Genomic DNA, 27,125 nt, shown 5'->3' on the forward strand with positions numbered 1-27,125 from the left:
TAAGCCCATCAAATTAATTTAAAAAAAATGTGTATTCTTTCTCTGTTCTTAAAAAAATGAGCAGATAATTTCAAAGCAATAACCTTATTTTCCCTTTCCCAATATGCAGCTATTTCAGTGATAAATGTGGTGATGCACAAACCCAATACTACTTTATCAAACAGTCTGGATACTAAACAAAATATCTGTTATTGTTGCATATAGACAGGAGCCTAAGCTAGTAGATATCCAATAAAATGAAGCACAAGTGACGGTTGCAACTGCTAATTTTGCCTCTGCGTAAATACACTCCAATACAGAAAGTTGTATATTTTCAAAAGGCTTGCAAAAGTTCATGTAACTGAATTTCCTAGCTTCTTATTCCATTATTTCTGACAGAAACTACACAAAGCTTAGGCATTTGTGCTCCAGTTCTTTAAATAAAATTAATTAAAGAATTAGCATAAATAGTTCCACTGATACAGCTATTCTCGTGGTTATACTAAGTCACACACATAGGTGTTTGCAGGAATATTTGCTTGTGAGCTGTCTGGAAAGGATTTAATCTTCACACCCGTGGTATTGTTTGTGTAAAACTATTTCAAGTCCTTGATATTAATTTCATGCTAGAGAAAACAGCGTGTGAATAATATTAAAATACACAAAGTCTTGGAGTATTTTAATGAGATAAATTCCGTGCTGCGTTCTGCCCCAGAATGGTGCCTGTGCATGAAACCTCATTAAAACTACGGGAATTGGACAGTGTAACTGAAAGCAGAATTTCATACCTATGAACAAATTTAGGGTGGAAACCATTGCTGTTGACAAGCTGATTACATTTCATCATTATGTATGCTGCTATTATTTTTATATTAATTCAACTTATGTAATTAACATTCATCTTGCCTATAATTACCTAATTCTTGTTTGATGCAACAGCGATAGTGTTGCAGAAGAAAGATGCTGTACTATTTGAGCATTACTTTCTAAGTCCATGCATTGTAATGTATCATGCAGCCACTCGTGGTGTATACAGAAATGTATTTGCCCTCTTCCTATGCAAAGTTATTTCATCATTAAACTTCTTCAAGAATGTTAAACTGTTAAATTTTGAACTGCCAAAGGTGTCCGGCGGGAATAGTGGTGTGTTGTTTATTCCTCAGACTGCGTGTATTGAAAGTCAAAAATGTGGTTTAATTTTATAAGTTACTTGAAAAGTTGAAATACTGAAGTATTAATAAACATATGATATTTTTAGATAAAATATATGAATACATTTTGTGAAATATTTGTGCTATTAAATAATGTATGGTTTCCAGTTAGGCCATGTATTTACTTCTAACTGGAATGATAAGATGACTTGTTTAATCTCATGTAGTGTGCTTTATTTTAAGGACCAATTCACTCTAACAAGACACTGTAAGTCTGAAAATAAAATGACACTCATGCATTTATTACACATTCTGTATCATACCATGTATATGTTTAGTCACATAAGGAATCTTTATTCATGTGATCAAACCCATTGGTTTCTATAGGAGAACCTGAATAAGGACTTCTCATGGGAGTGAGACCTGAGGCTAAAAGTTTGGTTTCAATTGCCTAAATATATGAAAATACATTAATTTAGATTTTTTAGTTATTTAGGAGAATAAATATGTATTTTGAGGAATAGCTTGCTATGTATATTTTTTGGTAAAGTTATATAAAGTGTTTACTGATTGTGGGGATGTCCTGCCTAATGTGAAAACAACCTTCACTTCTCTCTATTACTGTTACATAAAAGCAAAATAGTGCTTGGTATATAGTGCAGAACTTTACACATATTAGAAATTAGAAACCTCTGTGTATTTAGCAACAAGTTATTTGTTTTCCGTGGATGTGAAGGTATTTCTTCTTAACGCTGTTTGAAATACAGTTCCATTCCAGATTCCGTATTTGTCTTTAATTTTATTTTACAATTCTATTAATGGTGGCAACTATGTACAAGTTAATTACGTCCTCATGTTCTTGAATTATTCAGAGATTAATTATTTTGAAATTCCATTTTGCAAGTCCTTTGCTTATCTAGCTTGCGGTAATGGTTATTGTGAATTGGTGCCACATTTAACGTTTTGTTCTAACATTGTGCATAATATGATGTGCCAACACGAGAAGGGACATTTGCATTTTTACTTAGCATTAATTGGCTATAAAATATTGTGTGTCTATGTATGTAATTAGCTATACATGCTGCCCAACTTGCACTAAGAAAAATTACTGTTTAATATAAGGCAATGAGTTCCCAAGTGGATATAAATTTCACATACGACTATAGCTAGGAAACAGCTTTCCTCTGAATGTGATAAAATCAAAGTTATATATAAATGCATAAAGATTAGATAGATTGAGTTTGAAGTATATTTTCAATGGTAGCAATATGCAGTGGTAGTAGTTCCTTTCAGATATACGTCTCCTAATGCACACATTTTTGATTTCTTGGATGTTCATCCTGTAGTATTTTCTATAAATGTAATAAGTAAAGTTGCAGTACTGATACTGTATCGTTATATGATACTGCTTGAATTAACTAGATTGCAGTCTTTAAAACAAGTAACACATTGAACTGACTTGAACAACTTGTCATTGTATATTGTTTTTCATGCCTTGCTGGCAGTGTCTTGCAGTGAACATAGTTTGTCTTCCATATATGCAGTCTTTTCCTGGTATTCTGTTTGTAGTCATTTGTCAATTTGTTTGTGCTGTCTCTCTGAACAGGGCTATTATAAATTATTAGTAATGCTTTTACCTATTTTTCCATAGACTCTGTTTTTCACAAAAAATCAATAAAAAGTCAATGTCAGGTATGTGGCTTTTTCTTCTGTGCTTATGCATAATAGACTTCACTTTGCTTTTCTTTATAACACATGTACTCTGATTAACATTTTCCCTGAGATGCAGAACTTCAATGCGAGTTCATAAAAAAAAAAAATCAGAAGAGCAGATTCACAGAAATAAACTGGAGAATTGTTTCCCGTATTTCATTGTAATGTACTCTCCGTGTTTTCAGAACCCAAAGTAGATACTGCAGTACTACTACCAGTAAGTATTAATCCACTAGTCATTCAAGCAACATCTGTGGCAAAAGGGAGACTGCTGGGCACAAGTAAGGTGGAGCCATTCTTCCTGTTTGGTTATGCCTTACTGTTTGTGAAAGCTTTACTGCTAAAATGAGAAAAACGGGTGAAGCACTTTGCAGTCCTTCACTTTGAAAGTATATGCCTTTTTTTTTTTTTTCCAAAAAGGCTTATGCCAACACAAGAGGAAAGAGGAAAAGGATACACACAAGGTGAAACTCTGCTTAACATAAACAGCAACATAAACCATTCTGAATTCAGTTGAGATGCAGAAGTCAGTGAAGAGTGCAGAAGCAGAATTCACATTTACATGTATTTCGTATTAAGTTACATAGCTTTCCCAGATCCCTGGACAAAGACACTCCCTAGAAGCAATGGAATTTAGATATGTTTTAAATTAAAAATATTTTATATTTTTGCTATGCATGTCATAACAATAACTTTTTGGTCCTTGAAATCTGTCTTTTCTTAGATTCTTTAAATCTTTGCCTTGTTTCTGTACATCACAGTGCTTGTTTTACCGTGTTGATAACTATATTAGCAACTGGGAACCCCAGCTTTTGTCCAACTGGTACTGTAGAAAAAAAATAAGTTCTGTCTGCTGTGACTTACTGTGCTTCCTTTTAACAACAAAAATCAGCATGAAAGTCCCTGTCAAATCCCTAGCACACAGTGACCTAAGCACTGCATTGTCATGGTATAAGCAGGTAAATCCAGTTGTTGAAAGTTCTGTTGATTTCACAGGTTTAAGGTTGAGTGCTGCCAATTGATTTTCAGCTTTTTTTTTTTTTTTCTCTGATGGTTATCAAACACAGGAGATCAGGAAGTACAGTACCACATTTTCCCATTCCTGTGTGCCCCCTTCTTTTTCCCCATCCTACTGACCAAAACAAGAAATAAGACTGAAAAAGAAGTCAAGTAGTCAGCAGACTGATTTCTGTACTGTAAGGAGCTTAGTGTCGTACTTGATACAGTATAGATGGCTTTGAAAAATGTACACATTCAGTACAGCCAAGCAAAGGTTTGGCTAGGGCAGAAGACCCACACAGCAAACCCACACCTAATTTGTAAAACAGCAAATGAAGAGTAGGAGAAGAACACTCAGCAAAGTCAGCAGGAGATTAATGGCAGACCTAGATACTGAACCTTGATCTTCCAATGCACGGCTGTGCCCTACGTGTTTGACTACACAGTCCTGTAGTTTTATGTAATTCAACATTACCTCAAGAATTAAAATTTACCGAAAGGTGTCTTCACAACAAAAGAATCTGTCTTCAGTTAAAACGGAAATCTCTACATCAAGTCTACTTTTAAAATATATTTGTTAGCATTTGTAGGGCTTAGCAGCTAATATTTGTGAAATAATATTCTCAGAGGTAAGGTAATACAGCCTTCATGTCTTAAATATTATTTGTTCCCGGTGGAAGAGGTAGGTGTGATAAGAAACAATATAAACCAGTTGTTTGGGGCAGAAAACTTAAGTAAATATTTTCACAGTTGACTGCAGCTTTTTGAGGATGGACGTTTGCCAGTTTGCCAAGGGCAGCAGAATCCCTGTAGTCAAACTTGCACAGTGTAGCTGCCACACAAATTTCTAAAAGCTTCATTTATGAAGAAGGTGCACGGTGAGCAAATGAACCTTTGCAGTATGATCTTTGGAACACTCAGGCAACAAATGGGATGTGACCTAAGCTTATAATTTACAGACTATGTTGCCCAATTTAGATGTTCAGATACATTCTGTATACAAGTTTTGAATGACATTTGTCAATCAAAACACAAGCAACAGCTTAAAATTACTTGAGCCACAATAGATGTAAATTTTATGAGCTTAAAATTCATGAGCTTGAAAACTGGTTTAATGTATACAACATCAGCAAGTATCTGGGCATGAAGCAAAAAAAAAGTAAATCAGTTTGTTCAGCACTAACTGCTTGCAAACCTCTAAGCATTATCATTATGATTATTCTCAAATAATAAACAAACCTCTACAAACACTGTGTCTGAAAATATACTCAAACAAGTATTTAAAAAGAACATGGAAGGCAGATAGTAAAATGGATAAAGGAATAAAGATACATGTACATGGATGAATGAAAAACATCAGCCGGTAGCTCCGGGACTGGTTGTCACATTAGGTGAATGCACTATAGTGTACTACAGGTCCTGCCTTTGTATCACCTGTGTTTCTATGAATGTGACTCAGAAGGTTAAGGATGCCAACACCAAAGTGGTCAGAGCATTTTTCAAATTCAGGTACCATTCTGTCACTCAGAAGATCACCCAGTTCCAACCCCCTGCCATGGGCAGGGACACCTCCCACCAGACCAGGTTGCCCAAAGCCCCATCCAGCCTGGCCTTGAACACCTCCAGGGATGGGGCAGCCACAGCTTCTCTGGGCAGCCTGTGCCAGGGCCTCACCACCCTCTGAGTGAAGAATTTCTTCCTAATATCTAATCTAAATCTAACGTCTTTTACCTTAAAGCCATAATCCCTTGTTCTGTCACCACACCCCCTGACAAAGAGTCCCTCCCCAGCTTTGCTGTAGGTCCCCATTTAGGTACTGGCAGGCCGCTGTAAGGTCTCCCCGGAGCCTTCTCTTCTCCAGGCTGAACAACCCCAGCACCCTTGGCCTGTATTCATAGGAGGTGCTCCAGCCCTCTGATCATCTTCATGGCCCTCCTCTGTATTCACTCAAACAGGTCCACATCCTTCTTATATTAATTAATTAAAATTCACATTAATTAATATGAAATTCTCCAAAGAAATGCCCAAATCCTACCAAGAGCAGCTGAACTGGGAATCTACCAGAACACCTGTGAGGACACCCAGTACGAGGCCGTTGCCTTTTGCTGTTACTATCTGGGGATACACAGCTCTCCTCCTCCAGGTGTATCAGCCCAGTGTGAAGGACAGAGCAATCCCAGACAGGTTGGAGTTGGTGGGCTCTGCCATGCTCCCATTTGAGAGAGAGCATCTCAGAGCACTAACACATGCCTGTTTCATGGGGTACACACACACCTGTTTCATGGGGTACGCATATCCCATGGAAGCTATGAGCAAGTTGAAAATATTGTAACATTATGTTTATGCTTCTGTCCACTTACGCTTCTGTCCCTTCTTTTATTACTTTCCAGGCATTAGTCACCCATGTTTTGTACCGGTCTATGCAGATAAAAAGAGTCTTTTCCCCCTTTTCTCTAGAGTGTGGCTTCCCCAGAGCCACAGTTTATCTACAGAGGTGTCTCATCGTGAAATGTGTCATGACCAAAAACTGGGGATCTGCCAGCCGCTTCCCTCCAGCTGCCCAGCAAGAGTCTCTGCATTGTGTATGGACGGGGAAATGGTTTTCTCGCGGTCTAGAGCAGGCTCAGGAATGGCACTAGCGGTGGGGTGGTAGCACCACTGGTGCCAGCACCGGAGGAGTGGCAGCACCGGCGGGTGCACCACAGGGCACTCAGCAGCCGGGCTGTCCCCAGAGCGGGTCCCGCTTCCCGCTGCAGGCTGCCGGAGCCCCGAGGTGCTCCAGCCCCAGCCCCAGCCCGGCGTGGGTCGCCCACCGGCCGGGCCCCCACGGGCCTGGGCTCGGGCAGGCGGTGCCGCCCCGCTCCCATGGCAACAGCGCCGGTGCCGCGGGCGGGCGGCGGCAGCCGGGCTCCGCGTCCTCCATGTCCTCCCTGGCCGAGCCCCCCGCCTCACGGGCGCTGTCCCGCTCCCCGGCCCGCTCCCCAGCGCTGTCGCCGGCCCTCGGCCCCTCTCGCTGCGGCGGGGAGCGGCGCCAGGGAGCCCCGGACGGCGGAGCCAGCCAGGTGAGCCCCCGGGCGCGCTGCCCTCATGGCGGCCCGGGCTGGGGCTGGGGCTGGGCGCTGCAGGCAGACGGGCTCTGCCCGGCCTTGGGGCGTTCCCTGTTGCATCAGCGTGGCACTCGCAGGTTTTAAGGTTTAAGCACTTTTTAAGGTGAGTCTAACGATGTTAAAAAGCGTGGCTGTTTTCTAGGAGACGCGGTCAGCGGATCTGAATCATGCCATCAGGCTACTTGGAGATTCTGACTCCGTAAGTGAGACCTCGTTATTTCTGTTTCACCAGCTGTAATGGGCTCAAAACAAACAAACACAATTGCAGTTGTATCTATCCCAAATAAAACCAGCTGCCACTGGTGGCTGCAGCTCCAAAGCACAAAGCTGAAGTATTTGTACTAGTCTTTGAACGCTTTTTAAAAAAGATGCCCTCTTTAATAGGAAATGACGTCTATGAATTGAGTTTTGTGGGTGTTTTTGTTTGTTTTGTTAAATATCCCCGTATGTCCTCACATGGGTACTTTTCCAAGACAAGACAAAAGTGTGTGCATTTATAAACTAGATGTGCAATCTTGCTAATCTGGGAGTTTTATAGTGCTGAAACCCACAGCTGAAAAATGGAAATACATACAGACTTATTCAAAGTATGACAGGAATTTATCAAATTGCCCAAGTTAACTGCTAACACTTCTCCAGGGAGATGATTTTAAAGGAAGGATAACTATACAATGTTCAGCATTCAAGAACAAATACGACTTCCTAGCCACACAGGAGAGCAGTATCTCATGGGCTTCCACAGACTGGTGTTTGTCTCCACAAGAAGATTTGGCAGACTAAATTCACTAAGCCATTAGTCACTTTTGATCTAGAAACTTAATAATTTATATTCTTAGGAATTGTTTAAACATACCACCTTCTAGTATTTTGTCCTGCAGAGAAATAGAGAACTAGTTCATGTCTTTTTTCTTTTTTTATTCCTTCTGAATAAGGAACACTCAGAATAAGTTTACAGACTGAAGAAAAATACTCTGCATGATATTGTTTATTGCTCCTCTAGACAGCATAGAGTATCTGATGAAATGCCCTCAGGATTCTGGGCTTGTAGATTCCTGAAACAACTTTCTGGCCTGCCTCAATTTGCAGTGCTCTTGCCCAGTGTGGAGGTGCTTGGGAGAGCTGGAATGAACACAGATACCCTTGGCACACCCTGCCATATCCTTATGTCAGTTGTTTTGCAGACTCTTTCCTAGTGGTTGTAGAGCTTCACTCTAATAACCTCAGATCTACATTTTTACACATTTATGTCATGTGTAACATAGGTTTGATTTTCTTAGCAAGTTCTCATGGAAACCCAAAGAATTTAGTAGAAAGAGCTCACACATTTGAACAAAAGATGCAGTTTTCAAAAGTCTCTTTAGTTACATTTCTAAGTACTGCACTCTTGTGGCTTGATCAAGGGGCTAATCCTCCTGCAAAGCACTTTCAGAATTTCATTTGTGTCTTGTGACTTTTTAATCTGATTTCTACTTTCATTAAAACTTAAAAGGGGACTAATATAATCATTTCATGTTCTAAAGCAAACTGCAATTAAAATCTGCTTTCTGTTTTCGTATTTAAGAGCAATTTGGAAGAAAAACAGTTGAAAGTTCTCAAGAAGGTAGTCAAACGTTTTGAAAATGGGCTTGTATCCTTTTTGACACGGTAGAATTCTAAAGTTGTGGTGTGTTATTGTTATGAATGATAATATTTTGACTTTTCAGCAAACCACTTTTAGGTCTGCTATGCTTCCACATGGAGAGCAGTGATAGTCCACGTGTTCTCATTATTGACCTTCTTATGCACTCATAGCTGAGGTTGTTAGGTTAGCGAGATTCTTGGCTTCCAGATTGATTTGCTACAAAATTAAATAGAGGGATCTCACCTGTACTGTGGTTGGAGGTGTTCAAAACATAATTAGTGTACTTTCAACTCAGAACAGACATGCATAATAATTTTAATTTCTTAAGAAGTAGAAAATGAAATAGCATTGACTTCCAGTGAGTAGATGTTCTAAAGAAAAACAAAGGGTATTTTACCTGAAACATTTTTGTATTTACAGTAAAATTGAAAGAAGTAATGAGAAGTACTAGGGAAAACGTAGGCATGTGGAAAGAGTGATTAATTTCATACATTTCAATTAATTGTCATAGTGATTTAAGCTATCACATTTCTTCTCAGTTGAGCTGTGGCTAAGCTCTTAAAGACAGTTTCCTTGAGTAAGTGCATTGGTAGTAACTTGGAAGTCTCAGTGACCAGTTAGTTTCAATCTTGTGCCTCTAAATTAGATTATATGTGTTCAGATCCAAACTTTCAATCTTTAGTACCCCAATTTAGCCACTTAGGATTTAAATGCCTCAGGGCTGTTTCAGATAGAATTTAGAAAGGTAAATCTGTCACTGTGATATAAAAGCTTTCCATCCCTTATTTTTTTGGTACTCAGTGCTGAACCACCAGTGAGTTCAGCTGATGAGAAAGCTAAATAAGAGCTGCAAGAGTTCTGCTTCCTTAAAAGTAAGTTTGCTTCTGAAGGCCTAAGTATAGATTCGTATGCTTCATTTTAGTCATCTGACTTTGACAGCATTGTCCTTGGTTGTATCTTTGGAGAATGATAACTACAGTTTTCAAGGTTTTCTTCTAATTTATAGCAATGCAATCTGATTTCCTTAACTTTAAATTAAAAGCCCCTTAAGGATTTAGCACAAATAATTGACATTCTTAACCTGTGTGCAGAAAAAGTAAATGAACAAGAAGCTTTCATCGAGCCTGTATGTGAACTTATTAAACTATGTGGGTAAGTATTTAAGCCCTTCTTTTAGAGATCTCAAACACTATTAATTAACATGTTCGTACATTTTCTAAGGCAACTCACTGTATGGCACCTATATAGAAGGCATCTTTATCTGCAAGGCATCAGTTGTGTCATCCTTCCTTATTATGAACTGTTACCTTGAGTCCAATTTCTGTTGGCATGAAGGATCCAATTTAGGAATTGAGTATCTGTGCAGCCATGTATTACATCATGAAAAACTGTATTATAATTGGCTCCAGTGTGCTGGAAGCAAGATTCCCCAAGGTGTCTCATTGCCTAGAGTAACTCGTTCAGGGACTGCTGGCCCCAAGAGATTCAGCTGTTAAGTCTTGCTGAGGTGTGTTGCTGTTTCAAACAAGCTTTCTAAGTGAGTTTAAAATATTGACACTTCACCTGAAGGTAAACTTTATGAAATGACAAGCCATATTGGAGAAGAAAAAGAATCATAATAGTTGGAGGATTTGGGATTTATAATTGCTTTACAAATGTATTGCATTTTTTTTTTTTGCTTTTTTTTTTTTTTTTGCATTGACATACTGTACTTTAAATTATTTGTAGAATAGAATTCAAGTGTTACACGTACTTGCCCATGGTTTTCTTCTTCTGAAGAGCTTAATAAAGCCACTTACGGGATTTTTGTAGCTACGGTTACTTGTGTATTTAATTATAATTGGTGAGAACAAGGAAGAGAAAAATTATGCCAGACAGTAAATTTCTAAGCCGAGTATTCAAATAGGATTTTACATTGCTTCATTTCAGCAGTTGGTTTTAATAAACATACAACTTCTGAGCTGAATATTTTACTTTCTAGAGCAGTTATACTGCTTTCCTTTGCTGCCACACAGTGGAGAATGAGAAAGTACCTTATGAAGTTTGATTTTCTTCTGTGTGGCAGAAACATGACAAAACTGAGAATGGGGATATAAAGTCAATAAAAGTAGTACTTGCATAGTGGTTCAGCAATTTTGGTTTATGCAATAAATATATTTTGGAAGTTTGTGCCCTTGGGTTTAGCTTTAATTTTTATATTATGGAAATTCTCCTACCATTCACTACTATTTCATATGACAAAGAGAAGCCTGTAACTAGAAGGAAGGGCTGTTATTTAAAAATTCCTTTCAGATACTAGAAGTCACATAGTAGAATTTTCCACTCTTTCGTAACTACTGCTGTTTGCTGTCTTCTTCCCACTTTTTTTCAGTGTCTGTTTCTTTTTTTGTTTTCCCTTTTTATTCCATTATTTGATCTCTCCTTTCTTTTTCTCTGGCTGTGTTTACAGAGGTAAACCAACCGGAAAGCTGTTTCTGCACTATGAGCAGCAGAGACCTTAGCATAACATGGCAATGTTTACTGTTAGAGAATTTTTAGTACTTACATGTTTATGCCGTATCTGAATGTTTTGCAAATGTTATTGGATATTTCTTAATATCCTGTTTTTAAAAATGCATGCGTAATTGGACTATTTGGAGTCTGTTCATTGGTTTTATTTTCATCCATTTCTAGAGATCTTGTTCAGGGATTTGATCCTTTTTTCCATCTCTGCACATGTCTATTCACAGTGAGACTCTGGAATAACATGATAGTGCCTCGGTTCTAGGAGTCCATCCTCCACACTGAAATGACATTTGCTTGTTCAGAGTTTTTCTTATTGTACAGAACATGAATTATAGTACATACTCACAGACAACTTCTCTATTTGCCAAAATGTAACTGCCAGATTATGGAACTGAACTTTCAATGTTGTAGAATCAACATTGCAAAGATGTATTTTCCCTGGGAAAAGTCTTTATTTGCAAATATATATATATATGTAAAGGCAGAACAGAAAATCTGTTGAGCTTTTCTGGTGCATTATTGGAGAGAGTATTCTTCTGTAGTGTTTCAAGTATTATTTTAATGTTTTTTTGTAGGTTACCATTTCAAAAAAAGAAATTATCAGATGAAGTAAGCTATTCTGTGACAGTTTCAAAATCCATTGCACAACTTGGTGAGTGTATACCGAGATGCCACAATGCCATCAATGTGATAAAATTAACTGTATCTTTATCACAATTTTAATTGTTTGTTATTTCCCTAGTAAGTGCAAGTAATTTCTTTCAATTACTTGGTACTTTTTAGCATTTAGAACCTGTTCTTATTTTGCTGTGCAGCTCACCCAGAGCTTAGCTAGCAAAGTTACCTGTTTGCCAGTGTCAGTAGCTATGAGAGATAGTTTTAACAGTACAGCTGAAGAACTAAACCTGTGTGTATCCTGTTTGATTTCATTTCACTCTGAGAAATGTGTGTATTGCTATAAACACTGGGATAAGGGGAATACACTTCCTTCATGCTTCTTTGAATCCAAATGGAAGAAACAAGTGAGAAAATTATAACTCTTGACTCCAAGCTTCAACATCTAAAAGCCTGAGATTTATCACTTACAAAGGCAAAATACAGCAAGTCAGCGTAGTGCCATGCCTTTCTAGGAGCATCTTGCATCTGAGCCATCGTCTTCTGTTACTCAGGAATCCATTTTAAGAGAGCTTTTGAGCAAACGGTGTCCCAGTGTCACTGGATGTTGTAGTAGCAAAATATCTTATGACTTTGAATGTGGTATTTTTAATTTTCAAAGAAAATGCTGCAAGTGCTATAGGTCAAGAAGGATAGAGAATGGAGTACCAGTGATCTGTTAGCTAACTTGTTGGAAAGATTTAAATAGAGACGTAACGCAATCAGCCTGTCACAAGTGGAAAAATACTATCCCTGAAATGGGTGAGAAAAAAGTAATTCTTAAAAGTCTTTATTTTCACAGGCACGGGTGGCAGAATGGCTTCTCAGTTTCTGCTAGTTCCAGATTCTCTGTAGCCTGTCCAAAAAGACATTACAGTCAGAAAGATCATTTATATTATCCATGCTAGGCCCTGGTAGGTCTCAAAGGCTCTCTTCTTATCTTGTGGAAAAGGAATTCTTTCCATGCTCCCATTTTGTCATATCATGTCTGCTAGAAGAAGAGTGCCTGACATCGTTATGATGACAGCAGCCTCGTGTAGTAGCTTAGTGCTGAGAGTACCTTCTGGAATAACATCCAGTCTCCTATAAGAATCTGTAGACATAAAGCAGAGGAGGTCACTTTTTGATAAACTGTTTGCTGCTACTCCGAGACCACTTTGTCCTATTGATTGTTATAGTCCTTGTCCCTGGAGTGTTTTATAATCAAACTTCTCATGATGTGGAAAGATTTGTAAGGGGGTATGACCAAAGGAGACACTAAGTACTGTAATACAAGTGTTAAGATGAATTTCTAAAACAATTGTAAACTTTGTAAATTATTTTTTTTTTCTGTTTCTGATAGGTTATCTGATGAGGGTGCCAAGCTCTCAAGTTAGAATACAAATCTGTAAGTGTATAATTAGCTTTTATAAGGCGGAGCTACCGAGAAAACTACTCTCAGGTAAAGCACAGTATTTATAAGTGTCAGAAGAAATCTGTTTAATAATCCTGACTAGTTTGAAATGGCTTTTTAAATTGGATGATTTTTTCTGTATAACTATAGGTACTGTATCTCAAATATTAAATACATTGGTAGGTGTACAATTCATAGTTTTATACACATAAGCACTCAAAATCTGAAATTATTTATCAAAGTGCAATGAATTAATTGTACTTATGGGACTAGGATTAAATAGTATCCAGAAAACGTGAAGCAGTCACAGGTTCTCTGAAACATGGCTAATGGAGGAAGAAAGAGTAATTAGGATCAGAGTTAAAAGAAAGGAAATATAATTTTCAATCATGTGTGTGTAGCCTGGAGAGTAACAGCTCTGGTTTCACTCATGTTGCCTTTGAGGTGATCTGCACCCATCTAAATTTGATCATATTCATGTTATATGGAAACATTTGAGCATAGGCTCTGAATAAATTATGGGACGTATCTTTGGAGAAAGAAACTGATGATGTGGGCAGATGAGCTCAAGCACGATCCTGTGATACTATGGAAAGGCGTGCAAACTCTCATCAGAATCCACTAGTATTTATTCCTCTTAGAGGGGCACAAAATCACATGCTGCAAGACAATACTAGGCTTATAGACAGCCAAGCTACAGTTGAGCTTTGGCACAGTGTGGATTCAGAGCGCAGCTGAGGTAGCATGCTGGACTTTAATATGCTCCCTTGCTGTGTTCCTACAGTGTGGCATTAGCTCCTGTGCCCTCTTGCTAGTTTTTATTTATTTTGGGAATCCTAAAGAAGCTGCTTCTACAACAGCCCTCACAAGATTCTGGAAATACAAAAACATATAGACCTGGTTTTCCCTTACAAGAGGGACTCCAAGTTCTACAAGCACTTACGTGTGCATTTAGTTGTATATATCTGTAAATCATTCCAACAATGTAATTGAATATTAAATACTGAGAGATGTTATTCTGCAGATTTAGAAAACAGGACGTGCTATCTCAAAAATAATAATCAAATATGTGTATATATCTCAGTCTGATTTTTTTTTTTTTTTTTTTTTTTTATGAAATTCTTCATCTCTAAGTATATTTGAAATCATGCCAAAGTTTGGTCCTGTAAGATGCTGAGCGTTTGGGTCTGATGCAGCCAAATCCAAATCACCTTCTTAACTTCAAGCATCTGGGAAGCCTACAACTCAAATAGTTATTACTTTCCTTGGTATTTTGCACCTCTGAGGGCTGATTTCGCAGTCATTCACAGGGTCTGAGTTATTACAGGCAGTTTCACCATTACAAGAGCTCACCATGGGACCCAGGATTGCTTGGAATAAAGGAGTCACATAAGGTGTTTAAAAATAGTAACCACAGAAGAATTCTAATAAATCATATAAAGTTGTTGTTTTGCTGGAAACCATGAGTGTAGAATAGGAACATAAGAATGACCATGTGAAGGTAAATAAACGTAGGATATGACAGAGCAGGTGATCAGAATATAAGAAGAATGCAAGCAAACACACCATGATATTTTCTCACAGTATATTGTCCCATTTTCAAAGCCTCTGTTTTAGAGGATTCCTAAATTAGGATTTCTTTTATTTTTTCTTTTATTCTTAACCTTGATGGGTTTTATTCTTAATACACCTTGATCTCACCTCTTCTGTGAGATTTTCTAACTGTTTTCGTATCTATTTACATTTCCACTATTCATACAGTTGTGAAAAAGTTGTTTTAGCAATTGGAAAATACTTTCTTTCTATTTGTCTTAAATCTGTTGATTTTGAACGATATTATCTGCTATTCATCTTGTAAGCAACAGGAAAAAAATATTCTTTATTAATCTTCTTTGTGCCATTTTTCATTTTATGTCTCTCCTATCCTCTCTTAATCACCTCTTTTCCAGGTCTAGAAGCCAGATCAGTTTGAACTCGTTAGCTTTTCTTGTAAGCTTTTCAAAGCTTCTATTAGTACTTGTAGCAAAAACTTGCTACCTGTAGTTGTTTTTTTTTAAAGGTCTGCTCTGTCTTTTGAGATGTGGGAGGCTGGAATTGCTAAGTCTACTAGATACTGGCATGCCAGGCACTGTCTCAGTGCTATTCTGTTTTATTTGCTGTACTCTTTAACAATTCTTAATATTTCCTTTGATCTTTTTACCATCCCCCAGAAACTGAGATGATGATTTCCTAGAGCAGTCCACAAAGTTTTATTACCTGTAAAATTATACCAATTTAGAACCCATGAGAGCTTATGCTTAATTAAAACTGCCTTTCATCACGTGCATTATTTGCATTTATCAGTTCTACATTTCTTATCATCTGCTATTTATATAAGCTATTTAAGATAAACTTTACATTCAGAAGTTAGCATATATAAATTTATTTTCTTGATGCTTTGCCTTCCTCCATAATTTAGTAATGAAATATGGATTTGCATTTGCATGGACAAAATGTCAAAACAGGGATGCATCAGAAATTCAGGCTTTTAAATCAAAGGTTGGATCCATGTATTTTAAGTAACATCATAATAGAAAGCATTAATTCTCTAGTGAATAGGCTATGGGAAATAACTAGGTCCTGCACATTGCATGACCTGAATAAGGAATTTCACTTAGTGAAGTATGCCTACTTCACTTTCACTTTGCTAATTCTAGAAAGCAATCTATGTGTTTGTATAGCATTTTAGTCTTCCAGAGGGGTAAGTCTATTGGATACGGCTTAGGCACTATTAATACTCCTATATAAGAAAAGTAGCTCCTGTTTATTAGATTTTTTTTTTCCATTGGTTTTAAATTTAAGGAAATATGGTACCCCCATCTTAATCTTTTTTGATAACAAATTTATGAGTAACCAAAATTCAGAATTTACTGCATTATAACTAAAGCTCTTCTATGTGCAGGTTACCAGCCAACAAGCGCAAACTATAAGATTGAGATGGCTGAATTAGGAGGATTAGCAGAAACTTTTGTTTTATCTCTAGCAATAGTTGAAAATGAACTTACTGAGAAGTTGTGGGTTCTCAAAGCTCTCCAGCATCTCTCCAGCTCTGGTTAGTACAAACAGTTCTTTCAACAATCTCACTACCTCTAATCTTAAATCATTTGTTCTCTGAACATACCTAAAACAATTGGTAACCTACATAGAATTAATTATTCAGATTTTCATGATTTCAGGAGTAAATTGCAGACACATGTTGAAGGCCCAAGCAGCCAGCAGACTCTGCTTGTATCTAAATGACGTTGATCCCTCAGGACAGCTGGTGTTCCGCTCATCAGAAATCCTATGGAACCTGTTAGAAAACACCTCAAAAGAAGTCGTTAATCAGCTCAGTAGCTTGGAATGTGTACAGTAAGTACATTGAAGCATTTTATGAATTAGTATTTTGTTTTTGGAGACAACCAAATCGTTTCTGTTGTGTTGTATTTTGTTTTAAATAAATTGAGAGAAAATACAAAAGGGGAGTGAAGGTCTGCCATTAAGTCCTCATTAAGTTTTCAGTGTTGCACATCTGCTTCTCCAAAATTAAAGTACTGCAGAATCAGTCATTATAGCCGAGCAGCACATGATTTAGACCCCTCAAGCATCTGTTTCTGTTTCACTAAGTTAGATAACACTGTTGCCTATGAAACGCCAGGAAATTATATATGATAGGAGAAGTGCCTGCTGGGTAGCTTACAAACTTTGTGGTCAGAGTCCTTTTGAAAGCCCATCCAGTAAACTCTGAAAGTATTTCATTGTCAAACCTGACTTTATTCCATAAACCACTGTGATCTACCACCAGTTGTTTCTGTTACAGGGCAAGAGGGAGGTCAAGAGACCTGTGCTGTGGTGCATATGTGCAAGAGATATAGGCCAAACTTCTGCTTGATGAAAAAATAATGGCACCATTTTCAAGCTCATGTGTTAGGCCCAGTAGGTCAATATTACTGCACCATTGAAATACATATAGTATAAAATTAGTAGGAAAGTGTGTGTTATGAAATACAAGGCTTAGTTCTTGATCATCTGCTGGGGTTGGTAGTGGGTTCTCCCTTAGTGAGTGTTTCCACTACTTGGTACTAGGCCACCTCTTCTCAATAATCACTCAACAGCAGCCAGTTCCTTGTTTGAGAAAATATTAATTTACTTTCAATTAATTCATTATAACACATACACTAGAAGCTGTGGCTGGTAATACATGCACCTTGCATGTATCCTTAAGTTGAATTTCTAGTAGTACACATAAGAATCCATGTCATAATATTTTTTTTGCTGTTGAACCCTAAGGCTGTGAAAAGTAAGATGCTGAATGAGGATCCATAGAACTCGAGCTGTCTAAAATAAGAATATGAAGAGAGTAAAATACCTTTCACTTTCTTTTAAGTGCATTGAAGGAAGTATTCGTAGACTTGCTCTTACATGGTTTCCGCCATTATGATCGTCAGCTAAGGAACGACCTCCTGGTGATTGCCACATTAGTGGCTGAAAATCCTGCAGCACCTATGATTGTAAGTATTCATAGTTATATTTTTAAGGCTACTAAGATTTCCTTTAATATTATGTGCTTAATATTTTTCCTTGTTAAGAAAGAGCTAAGCACAAATGGAACCTTAGGTCTGCTGAGCAGGAAACCACTTTCTACAATTCTACCTCAGAGAGATTTCAAATCCATGTCATTAGCTTGGAGCACTAGCATCAACCAACCTTATTTGGTACCTAGGAAATTAAGCTTACACCGTTCATGTGCAAAAGCAACATTAGCTCTTGCGTTCCTATACAGATTCTCAGATATGCCATTCTGTTACAGTGAGTTTTGCACTAAATCTAATTTGTTGTTTGGAGACATAAGAGTACAAGCTGTATTCAAATAGCACAAATTCACCTGAAGTACCTTTACCTTTACCTTTTGAAGGGTCCTTCAAAAATAAGCTCAGAAGCTCTAAGATGCTGAGAAGAGAATGAATTAGATCCACTTAATGAGGCACACGAATTCCTTCTAAGACTAGGTCACCTAATGTAGTCCGTAATGCATTATCATGACTTGCCTAAAAAGTAGATGACTCATTCTTTTGTTATAGAGTGTTTGCATTCCAGAATTTTCATGAGGAATCTACATACATGTAGAAGTTGACTTTTTATAACTGTTGATATTCTTTTACTGTCTTGTTTTACAGTTGAGGTTTAGAACTTTAAATGAAGTTGTGATGTACGTATTGAATAATTAAGTAATCAAATTCCTGTTTATGTAGATCTATTGGTTGTTCAGGAATGGATTACTTTCAGGGAACTCATATATAAGCTTCAGTAGAAGTTTCCCAGTTGGCTGTATTACCAAATAGATTTAATAGTCTGTAATTAAGATTACAGATTCTTCATTCATTTTTTCCATTTTATCACTAACCATTATGAAATGTCTGTTATACTATTGCAGCAACATATCTGATATCTAAACATTCAAATTGTCTGGCTGCAGAAACAGGGTGTTTTTTCCTACAAGAAAAATAACCAGTGCACAGTATTTTAATTCCTTGTACTACAACGATGAAAAATTGTTTCAATGTAAGCAAAAACTTCCAGAGCTAGGTTGAATGTATTCAAGCCCAGCTTGTCCAGGATGCATTTAAGAAGCTGCTGCACAATAAGAACAGCTTAATTCTGCATGGATGTCTGTACTGTGTTCTGTTAGCTCTCCTCATGCTGGGAGCTGGTGGAAGGCTCTGTGGTGGCTCTACCAGAGTGCAGAGTCCAAGCTAATGTATTTTGTTGCTCAAGAAGAGCAGCATCCTGTTAACCATGTTTGTATGGCTTATAATCACCTCAGAAATAAAGCTCTTTTGCCTCTAGTGTGCTGTGTAGACAAGCCCTCTCCTTGGTCCTATTCATAATTTTATTAGACATAACTGTCTTCCTAGCTGTCTAGGAGCTGTGAATTACAGGATTTTATTTTCTGAAATGCATCTTAGCAGCATTTTAGTATATAATATTTGTAATGCAAGTTGCTCATACGTGCTGTTTTCATATGCTTACTTGTAATGCACTGAAGTTGAATATAATAGTGTGCATAACTGAAGGCACCAGATTGTATGCACTGGTCACCCTGATGGACAAACTTGCATGTGCACAAAGGCATTTAAAAAAAAAAAAACACGACTCTTACAGTACTGAGAATGCTGTTTTCTTGTGTGGTAGGTTACAATAGTGAATGCATGTGTTTGGGACTTCCCCATACAAGTTCAGACTTGTACTGAATGAGACATGGATTTAATTAATTGTACCCCTAACACTGTATTTAGTATTGTACAGTGTCCAAATCGTTGATCTCCTCTTTGATAAAATTCTGTTTAGTCTGCCATAGGATACATTGTACTCTGTTCTGAAGAAAAAGTAAAACTAAAATTAAATTATCAGTTTTAATTTCACTATAATTTATTTTAATTAATGTATTTATTTTGAATTCCTATTAGGAAAGTGGATTTACAACACTGTTAATAGTACTTGCAACATATACTGAAGGTAAGAGGTAATAATGCATAATTATTATGAAATTATAATACTTCTAGTGAATTTACTTCTATGAATTATAATACTTTTAGTGGAGATTTTGTTGTAACATATGTACTGTTTCCTTCGCAGTTAAAATTCCCAATCCCTTGTTAAAAGGTCTTAAACTTACTTTCTCTTATGAAGACTTTGAGATGAAGAAGTTGTTGTTTAATATTATAGGAATCTTATCTAAAGACCCGCGTGCTGTACAGGTGAGTTCTAACACAGTGGAAGATACAGTAAGCCAAAAAAAAGAAAAAAAGTCAAAAGATTCACTATTTAGCTGTCCATCTAACAGTCCCGAAGATTTTAAATTAGTTCTTCTCTAAATCAGGAATTCAGAACCAGATACTACACGTACCAAACCGAGTTTTGCTGTTTGAAAGCAACGTACAGTTTCTGCTTTTGAAAAGTTACAAACCTAAACCATGCTAAGAAAGCTAGCTGATGAGTGACTGCAAAGCATTACTGAAATACAGGTGTAGAACATAACAAAGTTTTACAAACCACAGACTTTGTGAATGCTGCAGAATATAAACAGAGCTTGTCTGTACCTGTACTGTTCCTGACATCTTTTCCCAATAAAAAATAATTTCTTAGTGTAGGACAGATAAAGTAGACTCATCGCTTTAGATTTTCCTTACTCACACGTGAAGCCTTTAAGCTGTATCTCTTTGTCTTTTGAATCTGCAGCTTCTCAGTGAAAATGATGTGATGCCAGCTTTGCTTTATTATGTAAAACCACATCAAAAGCCTGGATTTCATGACTGGTCTGCTTCCCAATATGAAGAATTACAGCTTCATGCAATTGCTATTCTGGCTTCAGTGGCTCCCTTTTTAGTTGATAAATATTTGTCCTGCCAAGCGAATACCCTTCTCCTTGTGTTTCTAGAATGGTGTATGGGTCAAGGTCAGTAGATGCTTATGGCTTTCATACACAGTAACCTCAAAACACAGCTCATCTGGACTTAGTTTCTTTGGCAGGAAGGACAAATGTAAAACTTGTGAAGTTCAGATGATTCCTTTTTACATACATCACTTAGGAAACTAACCTTTAGAAAAATTACTGTAATATTTTTCTTCTGTTGAAGTGTAAGCTGGTATATTTTCTGTGTACCACTATATTGCTCTTCCTGCAGTTGTGCAGGCAGCCACACATCTCTACAGCATGTGCATTAAGCTAATCAGGTATGCTTATTGTCACACCAAATCCAAACAGAAATTCCTGCCGCAGGGCAGTATGTGTTAACTCAAACTCAGAGCTGCACACAGTCAGACAGCTTCTGCACTAAAACTTCCTTGTAGCCATCAGCTGCAAGTGTGAGCTAAACAAATAGATAACTAACTGCACTCAGGCTTCATGGGTTGGTTTTCTGGGGATGGGTAATTTTCATCAGCAGGTAGGCGATCTTTTGCCATAGAGAAATTTTAATTTGTGTGTGATGGAGATAAGAAGATTGATATTATTTATAATGCTGGAGAAGATATTTTAAGTTTTGGAGACTGCTCATTGACCTAGTAAAGTCAGGAAAAAAATAAAAATTAATGTAATAATTTTTAACATTAATCAAAATCAGACCTTTCTTAATGAATATTGTATGGCTTTACATAGAATGGCTTCTTACTAGATTATTTTAAAGAAGAAGCCTTTCTAACGGGAAGATATTTGTTTGCTTGTTTTAGCTAACTTGCACTGGCAAGCCAGTACTTTTTTCCCTGAGAACATTATTGTTATGAACATACACTGTCTGCCAAAGAAAATTCTTGTTGTTATTGCTCCACAGATCCTTTCTTTGGTCAAGGTAATAGTTTCCATGGAACAGGTGGTCGTGGCAACAAACTTGCACAAATGCGCTACAGTCTGAGAGTGCTGAGATCTGTTGTGTCCCTTTATGATGATGCTGTGAACCTTAATTTGTGTGACCAGGGAGCAATTAGCCAGCTACTGGGTAAAGCATGGTTTCTATTGCTGTACTTAAAATTATGTATTTCTGTTGACACTAAGAACATTTTTGTTTTTTCTTACACTGTATTTTTAGTGTGTTACTCCTTTGGTGAAAAAAGTAATATGATTTTTAATTGAGTGAAAGCTGCCCCTAATCTCTTCCTTTATTATACTGCATTTGTTACATCATAGTTTCATTGTGGTAGCCCCAAGGAAATCCAGTCATGAGTCTTGTTCTACTTAAGTCTGTTATTATGTCACTTTACCCAACTATTGTTTAGAAAAACAGAAAATCAAAGCCAGTGCATTGATATATATATATGTGTGTGTATATATATAAATTTATGTGTATATAAAACATTATAAAGATTAAAATCAGAATAAAACTCCAAAACAATTGTTCCTGCAATTTAGACAATTGCAGAAATACATGCCTACTGTTATATATAAGTTTTAGGTTCTGATACTGTTTTAAGTTGTTATCTTACAATAATACATTCTCCTGTAGTCTGAACTATACTGAAAGGAACAAATTGTTAAGATCTTTTGGAATTTGGAGTATGTTCTAATAGAAAGCCTAGAAATAATAGATTTTGTATTCTCAGCTGACAGTTGAATTCTTGTGAAAACTTACAAATATTAGTGAGAGCAAAAATAACAATATACCTTGCATAGCAGATTCAGACAACTTTTCTTACTTTGAGGGAGATCTGTGTCTGAATGTCCTTCTTTATGGAGTGGTTCCAGTACTAATTTTCTCAGCAGTCGTGGCATTTTATGTCTCTGTGTTTCCACTGACAGTACCAACGTTTATGAGGCTGCACAGTAGAGCAGATCGAGAAGCTCTTTTCGTTTTCCTAAGAGTTGCTTAGTTCAAATCAGTTACCTGAATCTATTGCACTGGCACAATACAAGGAGCATCATAGAGACAGGAACAAGGGGCTGAAAGTACTAGGAAAAAGGCAGTGCAAGCTGCTGTCATTAACTGTCATAAAGAGTAAAGTGCAAAAACTATAGCATCAGAGTGCTGAACCTTCTATAAGGTATTATAAAACATAGGAGATAAAACTTAATAGCATAAGTAGATTTCTGTTAGAGTCTCCTGGTATAAATTTGATTTTTATTTTTTATTTTTTTTTAGATCAGCATCTATAATAGAATTCTGACTTGCATAATAGAACATTCACACATATAAAATGTATTCATTTACAGATATCCTAAAGTATGCAGCAAACAAATCTAAAGAAAGTGATGATGCCATTCTACTGGAAATCCAAGCTGATACATTATTTATTTTGTCTGCTCTCTGTGAAAATGATGCCCACAGAAAGGTTTGTATCCTTCTACCTCATACTGTGCAGAAAATATCAAAACATGGTACATTTTCATTCAAACAGTACTGTGTTTTTATTTATTTATTTATTTAATTCAAACACAGATGGCACTTGTAATTCCTTGCTGGCAAGTCAGGGCTGTTAACTGGTTTCTGTGATAGTGACAGTTAAAATGCAAAATCACTCAGAAATCCATTAGTGAATACCTCACCTATTTAATTGCTATTTTATGTAATTTTTAAAATGAAAATATGAAAACATGTTGAAGAATGGGGTTATCGGTGAGGAAGAACTAAAAATTTCTTTCTGTTATCTATATCATAAGGAATATATCCTGCTATAACAAGTGGGCCAAATTTATTACAATATAAATAATTTAAATTTAGATTTTAAATTAGATTTTCTTATATGTACATGTAGCTATTTAATACATATAGTTTAATGAAAATGTTGTTTTAATATGATATTTTTAACAATAATAATAATAATTTTCACCAGGAGCTCTTCAGCTATGAAGGAGTGGATATACTTATCCCATTCATTCAGATGGATCCAAAGAAGTTATATAGTGGATTAGGCCACAATCGTCTCCTTTTCAATGCACTCGACTGCTTGTGGTTAGTGAACTATTTTAGCAGCAGTTACTCTTAAAAATGGTAGCTTACATATTTTAGGCCTACAGTGCTACAGCCTTTCTCTGCACATATAGGCCTTATATTTAGAAACTGTAAAAATCATAGTTTGACTAATTAAAAAATAATACAGAATAAATGGAATATTTTGCATACATTCCCTATATAGGGGCTTAGTATGACAGCCTAATTCCCTACACAGCAGTAGAACTCCCTGCGCAGGATGTGACCTCCTGACACCTCAATGCAGTTTCCTAAAAGAGAGGTGTATTTTTAGAGTCTGTAAACACTTTCAGAGGAGTAAAAGCAAGATGAGAATAGACCAATATTAGCTTAAAAATGTGCAGTCATAAAAAGTGTTCCTAAACAGGCAACTTTGGTCTAGAATTTTTTTAAAAGATTGGTATCAGAGAAATTATAGTTTAGTACTCAAATAGGATAAACAAAAATTAATTTGTTTTAAGGCAGGTTGATAAATATATAGAAAACTAAATAATTGCTGTCTGGGAGAAAAGACTGGGCTTAGTGATGCAGGTAAACCCTCTTGTTTCTACATTGATGATCATGAAATGAGGAAATAAGGAAGCAATAGCATCATTAGTGCTGGTTTTGTGATCATTTTAAGGTGGGAGAAGCAAACTTTTGAGAAAAGAAATTCTTACTTGTCCCACCCCCTTGATTCTGCTGGCAGAAATATTCACGCAGCCCTGCAATGAGCCAGACCAGCAATATGATCTAGCTAAATGTCAGCATCTTTTATGGAATGAGTTTTAGTTCAGATTGGTATTCTAATCCATGTTGTACTTAACCTGCCAAATTTCTTGGGGTGCTACAAAGAAGGTGTGCCACTACAAGAGGAGAAAGTGTGGCCAAGTAGGTTATACTTAGTGATACAGTGCAAATGAAAATGGAATTTGTAAATGCACAAGTGCAGGCATATGAAAATCATTTTTCTGCTCCCTGAAGGCATGAAGTTTATTGCATACTAAATATTTTTATGCAATTCAGTAAAATAAATGAGATGTTTTAAGAATGTTCTAAAACATAAAAGTGTTTCCACACGTTGAAATTGCTTCTATTTAAGGTCCTGTGTCGTTGGCTGTTACATTGGAGAAGATTATTTTCTTGAACAACAGGGCATTTTTATTCTTCTGGATTTGCTGGCAGTAGGTATTTTTATTGTTGCAACAAAATAAGAGTACTAAAACAACTTGGAAAATTGAATTTTTAATGGTATGTACAAAGACTATTATAATACTAACAAGAAGTACAGTGTATGAGAAAGGAACGTAATCCACATGCCATATCTGCACGGAAATGATTGGAGAGATCTTCCATGTATCTTTTTTGAAAATAAGCAGTTGGCAGAAAGTCTTAAATTTACTCTTTTTTACAAGGAGACTGACATGTCTGTTTAGAAAAACACCTCGGTTCTTCATATCAAAGTTAGTAAGAGCAGAGTTAGTATACACTTTAAGGTTTTAAAAGTTTTGATATTTAAAGTCACTTTGTACATGCAGGTTATGTATAGCTATTTCTGTGGGATTTAGGTATACGTATGGCCCAAGCATTTCACCTCAAGAATTTCACGAGATGAGCATGTGCATTGCTGGTTTCATTCCCTCCTCATTCTTGCCAGCCTCCAATGCCCTTGCAATTCAAAGCTACAGACCCTTTCCTACTCTCATTTGCTGCTGAAAGATCTGACCACAGAATAGAACAGACGCTCTGTGCCACTGCCTTCTAAATCTGTTTCTTATAAAAATAAATATTGTTAGCAGTACCTTGTCCTGAAGCTTTAATTCTCCTTCCTATGAGCCTGGAGGCGCTTATTATGTAGTTCTACACACAGATACATGGTTCTTACATGATCCTACACACATTCCCCTCATGTTCTTTAATTTATGGAACTTTGTATGGCAAGATTCCAGAAACTTGAAAGATTTAAAATGTATATATCTTTATTTATTTATTTATTTATTTTGGGAAACATCTGTAATGAAAAGCTTCTAATTACTTGATCACATATAGGATTTCTCTGTATTTTTTTTATTGGAAGGTAGACTAATACCGTGCTGTGAACAGGTTAAAATGTTTTTCCTTTTCTCTTCACCGAGTTAAAGCAAAAAAACCTGTGCAATATAATTCTTGGAATCCTGGTTGAATTTTGCGACAATCCCAGAACCACTTTTCACATCAGTACCTGGCGAGGGGAGAAAGATCAAACAGCAGCTAACCTTCTAATACAGTTATGGAGACAGGAGGAGTTGGACCTGGGAGTCAAACGTGATCGGTACGGAAGGATTGCTGGTAAGTTTTATGATACATATAAAACTATGAGCAGTTTCACTGAATACAGTAAATTAAATATATTTATTTTTGTAACCAGAATCCTAATGAAAGAAAATTACAGTATTTATAGGTTTATGCTGCAGTTCTCACCAAAGCCAAAATACTTTCTATGTATTTTGTTGGAGTCTGGCCACTAGATGGCATTTTCTCTATTAGCTGGGGAAACTAAACCATTACTAGTAACCTGAACTGCTTTTCTAATGCTGGACAACTAAGCTATTTAATTTGTTTCACAAATTACATTGTTTTGTTATATACTGTAAAAATAAACAAGGAAGGTGCTGTGATATCACAGGTCTTTAGTCATTATAAGTAATATTTCCTAGCCCAAATTACGTTCAAACTCCTGGCCAAACTATTGAAATGGTTTCCATAGTGTCCATAAAGTAAGATGGAACTGCTCTCTTTTGAAGGAGGCATCACAGAAAAGAACATGTCAATAGCTGCATGCCGAAGGTTCATTACAAAGATAGCATTTCCTGTAAGTTTAATAGCTTTGGGAACATGCTGCCTCTTTGCTCTTCTGCTTTTGTTTTGTGTTTTGAAATTATTAGATGTGAAGAGACCTATTGTTGGCAGCTTCCAGAAACAGCAAGAGGTCATCCCCATGCCTGCCAACTCTCCCACCTTTGCCATTGTGGAAATTTCAGAAAACATACGGGCAAAACTTTATTTATTATTGTGCAAGCTAGGTAAGACAAATGAATTGCCTTGTCAGTGTCATATTTGTCATTAAACTGAATGTATTCATTGGCAGTCAGTCAAGTCTCTATCTAAAACATACACAAATAAAGATGAAAGGAACTTTGAGGTACATCATCAATGCTCTGTTATTAATAGATGCTTGCTCATCCTGGTCTTAAAAGCCTCTCTTGGTGGGGTTTTCAAGACTTCACCAATGCCCATTGGGGAGAGTTTTCCTAGAATCAAATCTAAAATGTTGAAACTTTCTGTAATTTGTTTTCCAATGCATAGACTTCACATATTTTAACATGTTATGTTTCTTTTCTTTTCCCTAGATTTAGAAATACTGCTTTCTGCAGCCTTTACTCAGAGCGCTCATTTCCTAGAATAGTCTCTGATTATTCTCATTGTTTTTTTCTTGAATTTTTTTCAATTGTTTCACATTCTTCTTGATCTGTTGTGTCCCAGAACTGAACACAGTACTTCAGCAGA

The 27,125-nt window shown here is 36.7% G+C and overlaps 1 protein-coding gene across 1 annotated transcript in view; it reads left to right on the forward strand.

Moving 5' to 3' along the window:
- Window positions 1-6,763: 6,763 nt before the first annotated feature.
- The window catches only part of CFAP69 (cilia and flagella associated protein 69), a gene marked incomplete at its 5' end in the record, with an annotated part of 55,001 nt that continues 34,639 nt past the window's right edge, over window positions 6,764-27,125 (forward strand). Inside the window, 18 exons of the mRNA XM_084509445.1 lie at window positions 6,764-6,904; window positions 7,092-7,148; window positions 8,511-8,576; window positions 9,613-9,722; window positions 11,651-11,727; window positions 13,072-13,170; window positions 16,064-16,213; window positions 16,338-16,512; window positions 17,528-17,651; window positions 19,608-19,656; window positions 19,777-19,898; window positions 20,380-20,596; window positions 21,471-21,635; window positions 22,844-22,962; window positions 23,464-23,582; window positions 24,682-24,763; window positions 25,715-25,907; window positions 26,504-26,641. Coding sequence (XP_084365571.1) covers window positions 6,764-6,904; window positions 7,092-7,148; window positions 8,511-8,576; window positions 9,613-9,722; window positions 11,651-11,727; window positions 13,072-13,170; window positions 16,064-16,213; window positions 16,338-16,512; window positions 17,528-17,651; window positions 19,608-19,656; window positions 19,777-19,898; window positions 20,380-20,596; window positions 21,471-21,635; window positions 22,844-22,962; window positions 23,464-23,582; window positions 24,682-24,763; window positions 25,715-25,907; window positions 26,504-26,641 — 2,203 coding nt within the window. The remainder of the gene's footprint in view (window positions 6,905-7,091; window positions 7,149-8,510; window positions 8,577-9,612; window positions 9,723-11,650; window positions 11,728-13,071; window positions 13,171-16,063; window positions 16,214-16,337; window positions 16,513-17,527; window positions 17,652-19,607; window positions 19,657-19,776; window positions 19,899-20,379; window positions 20,597-21,470; window positions 21,636-22,843; window positions 22,963-23,463; window positions 23,583-24,681; window positions 24,764-25,714; window positions 25,908-26,503; window positions 26,642-27,125) is intronic.

This window comes from Aythya ferina (assembly GCF_964211825.1).
Source record: "Aythya ferina genome assembly, chromosome: 2".
Lineage (NCBI taxonomy): Eukaryota > Metazoa > Chordata > Aves > Anseriformes > Anatidae > Aythya > Aythya ferina.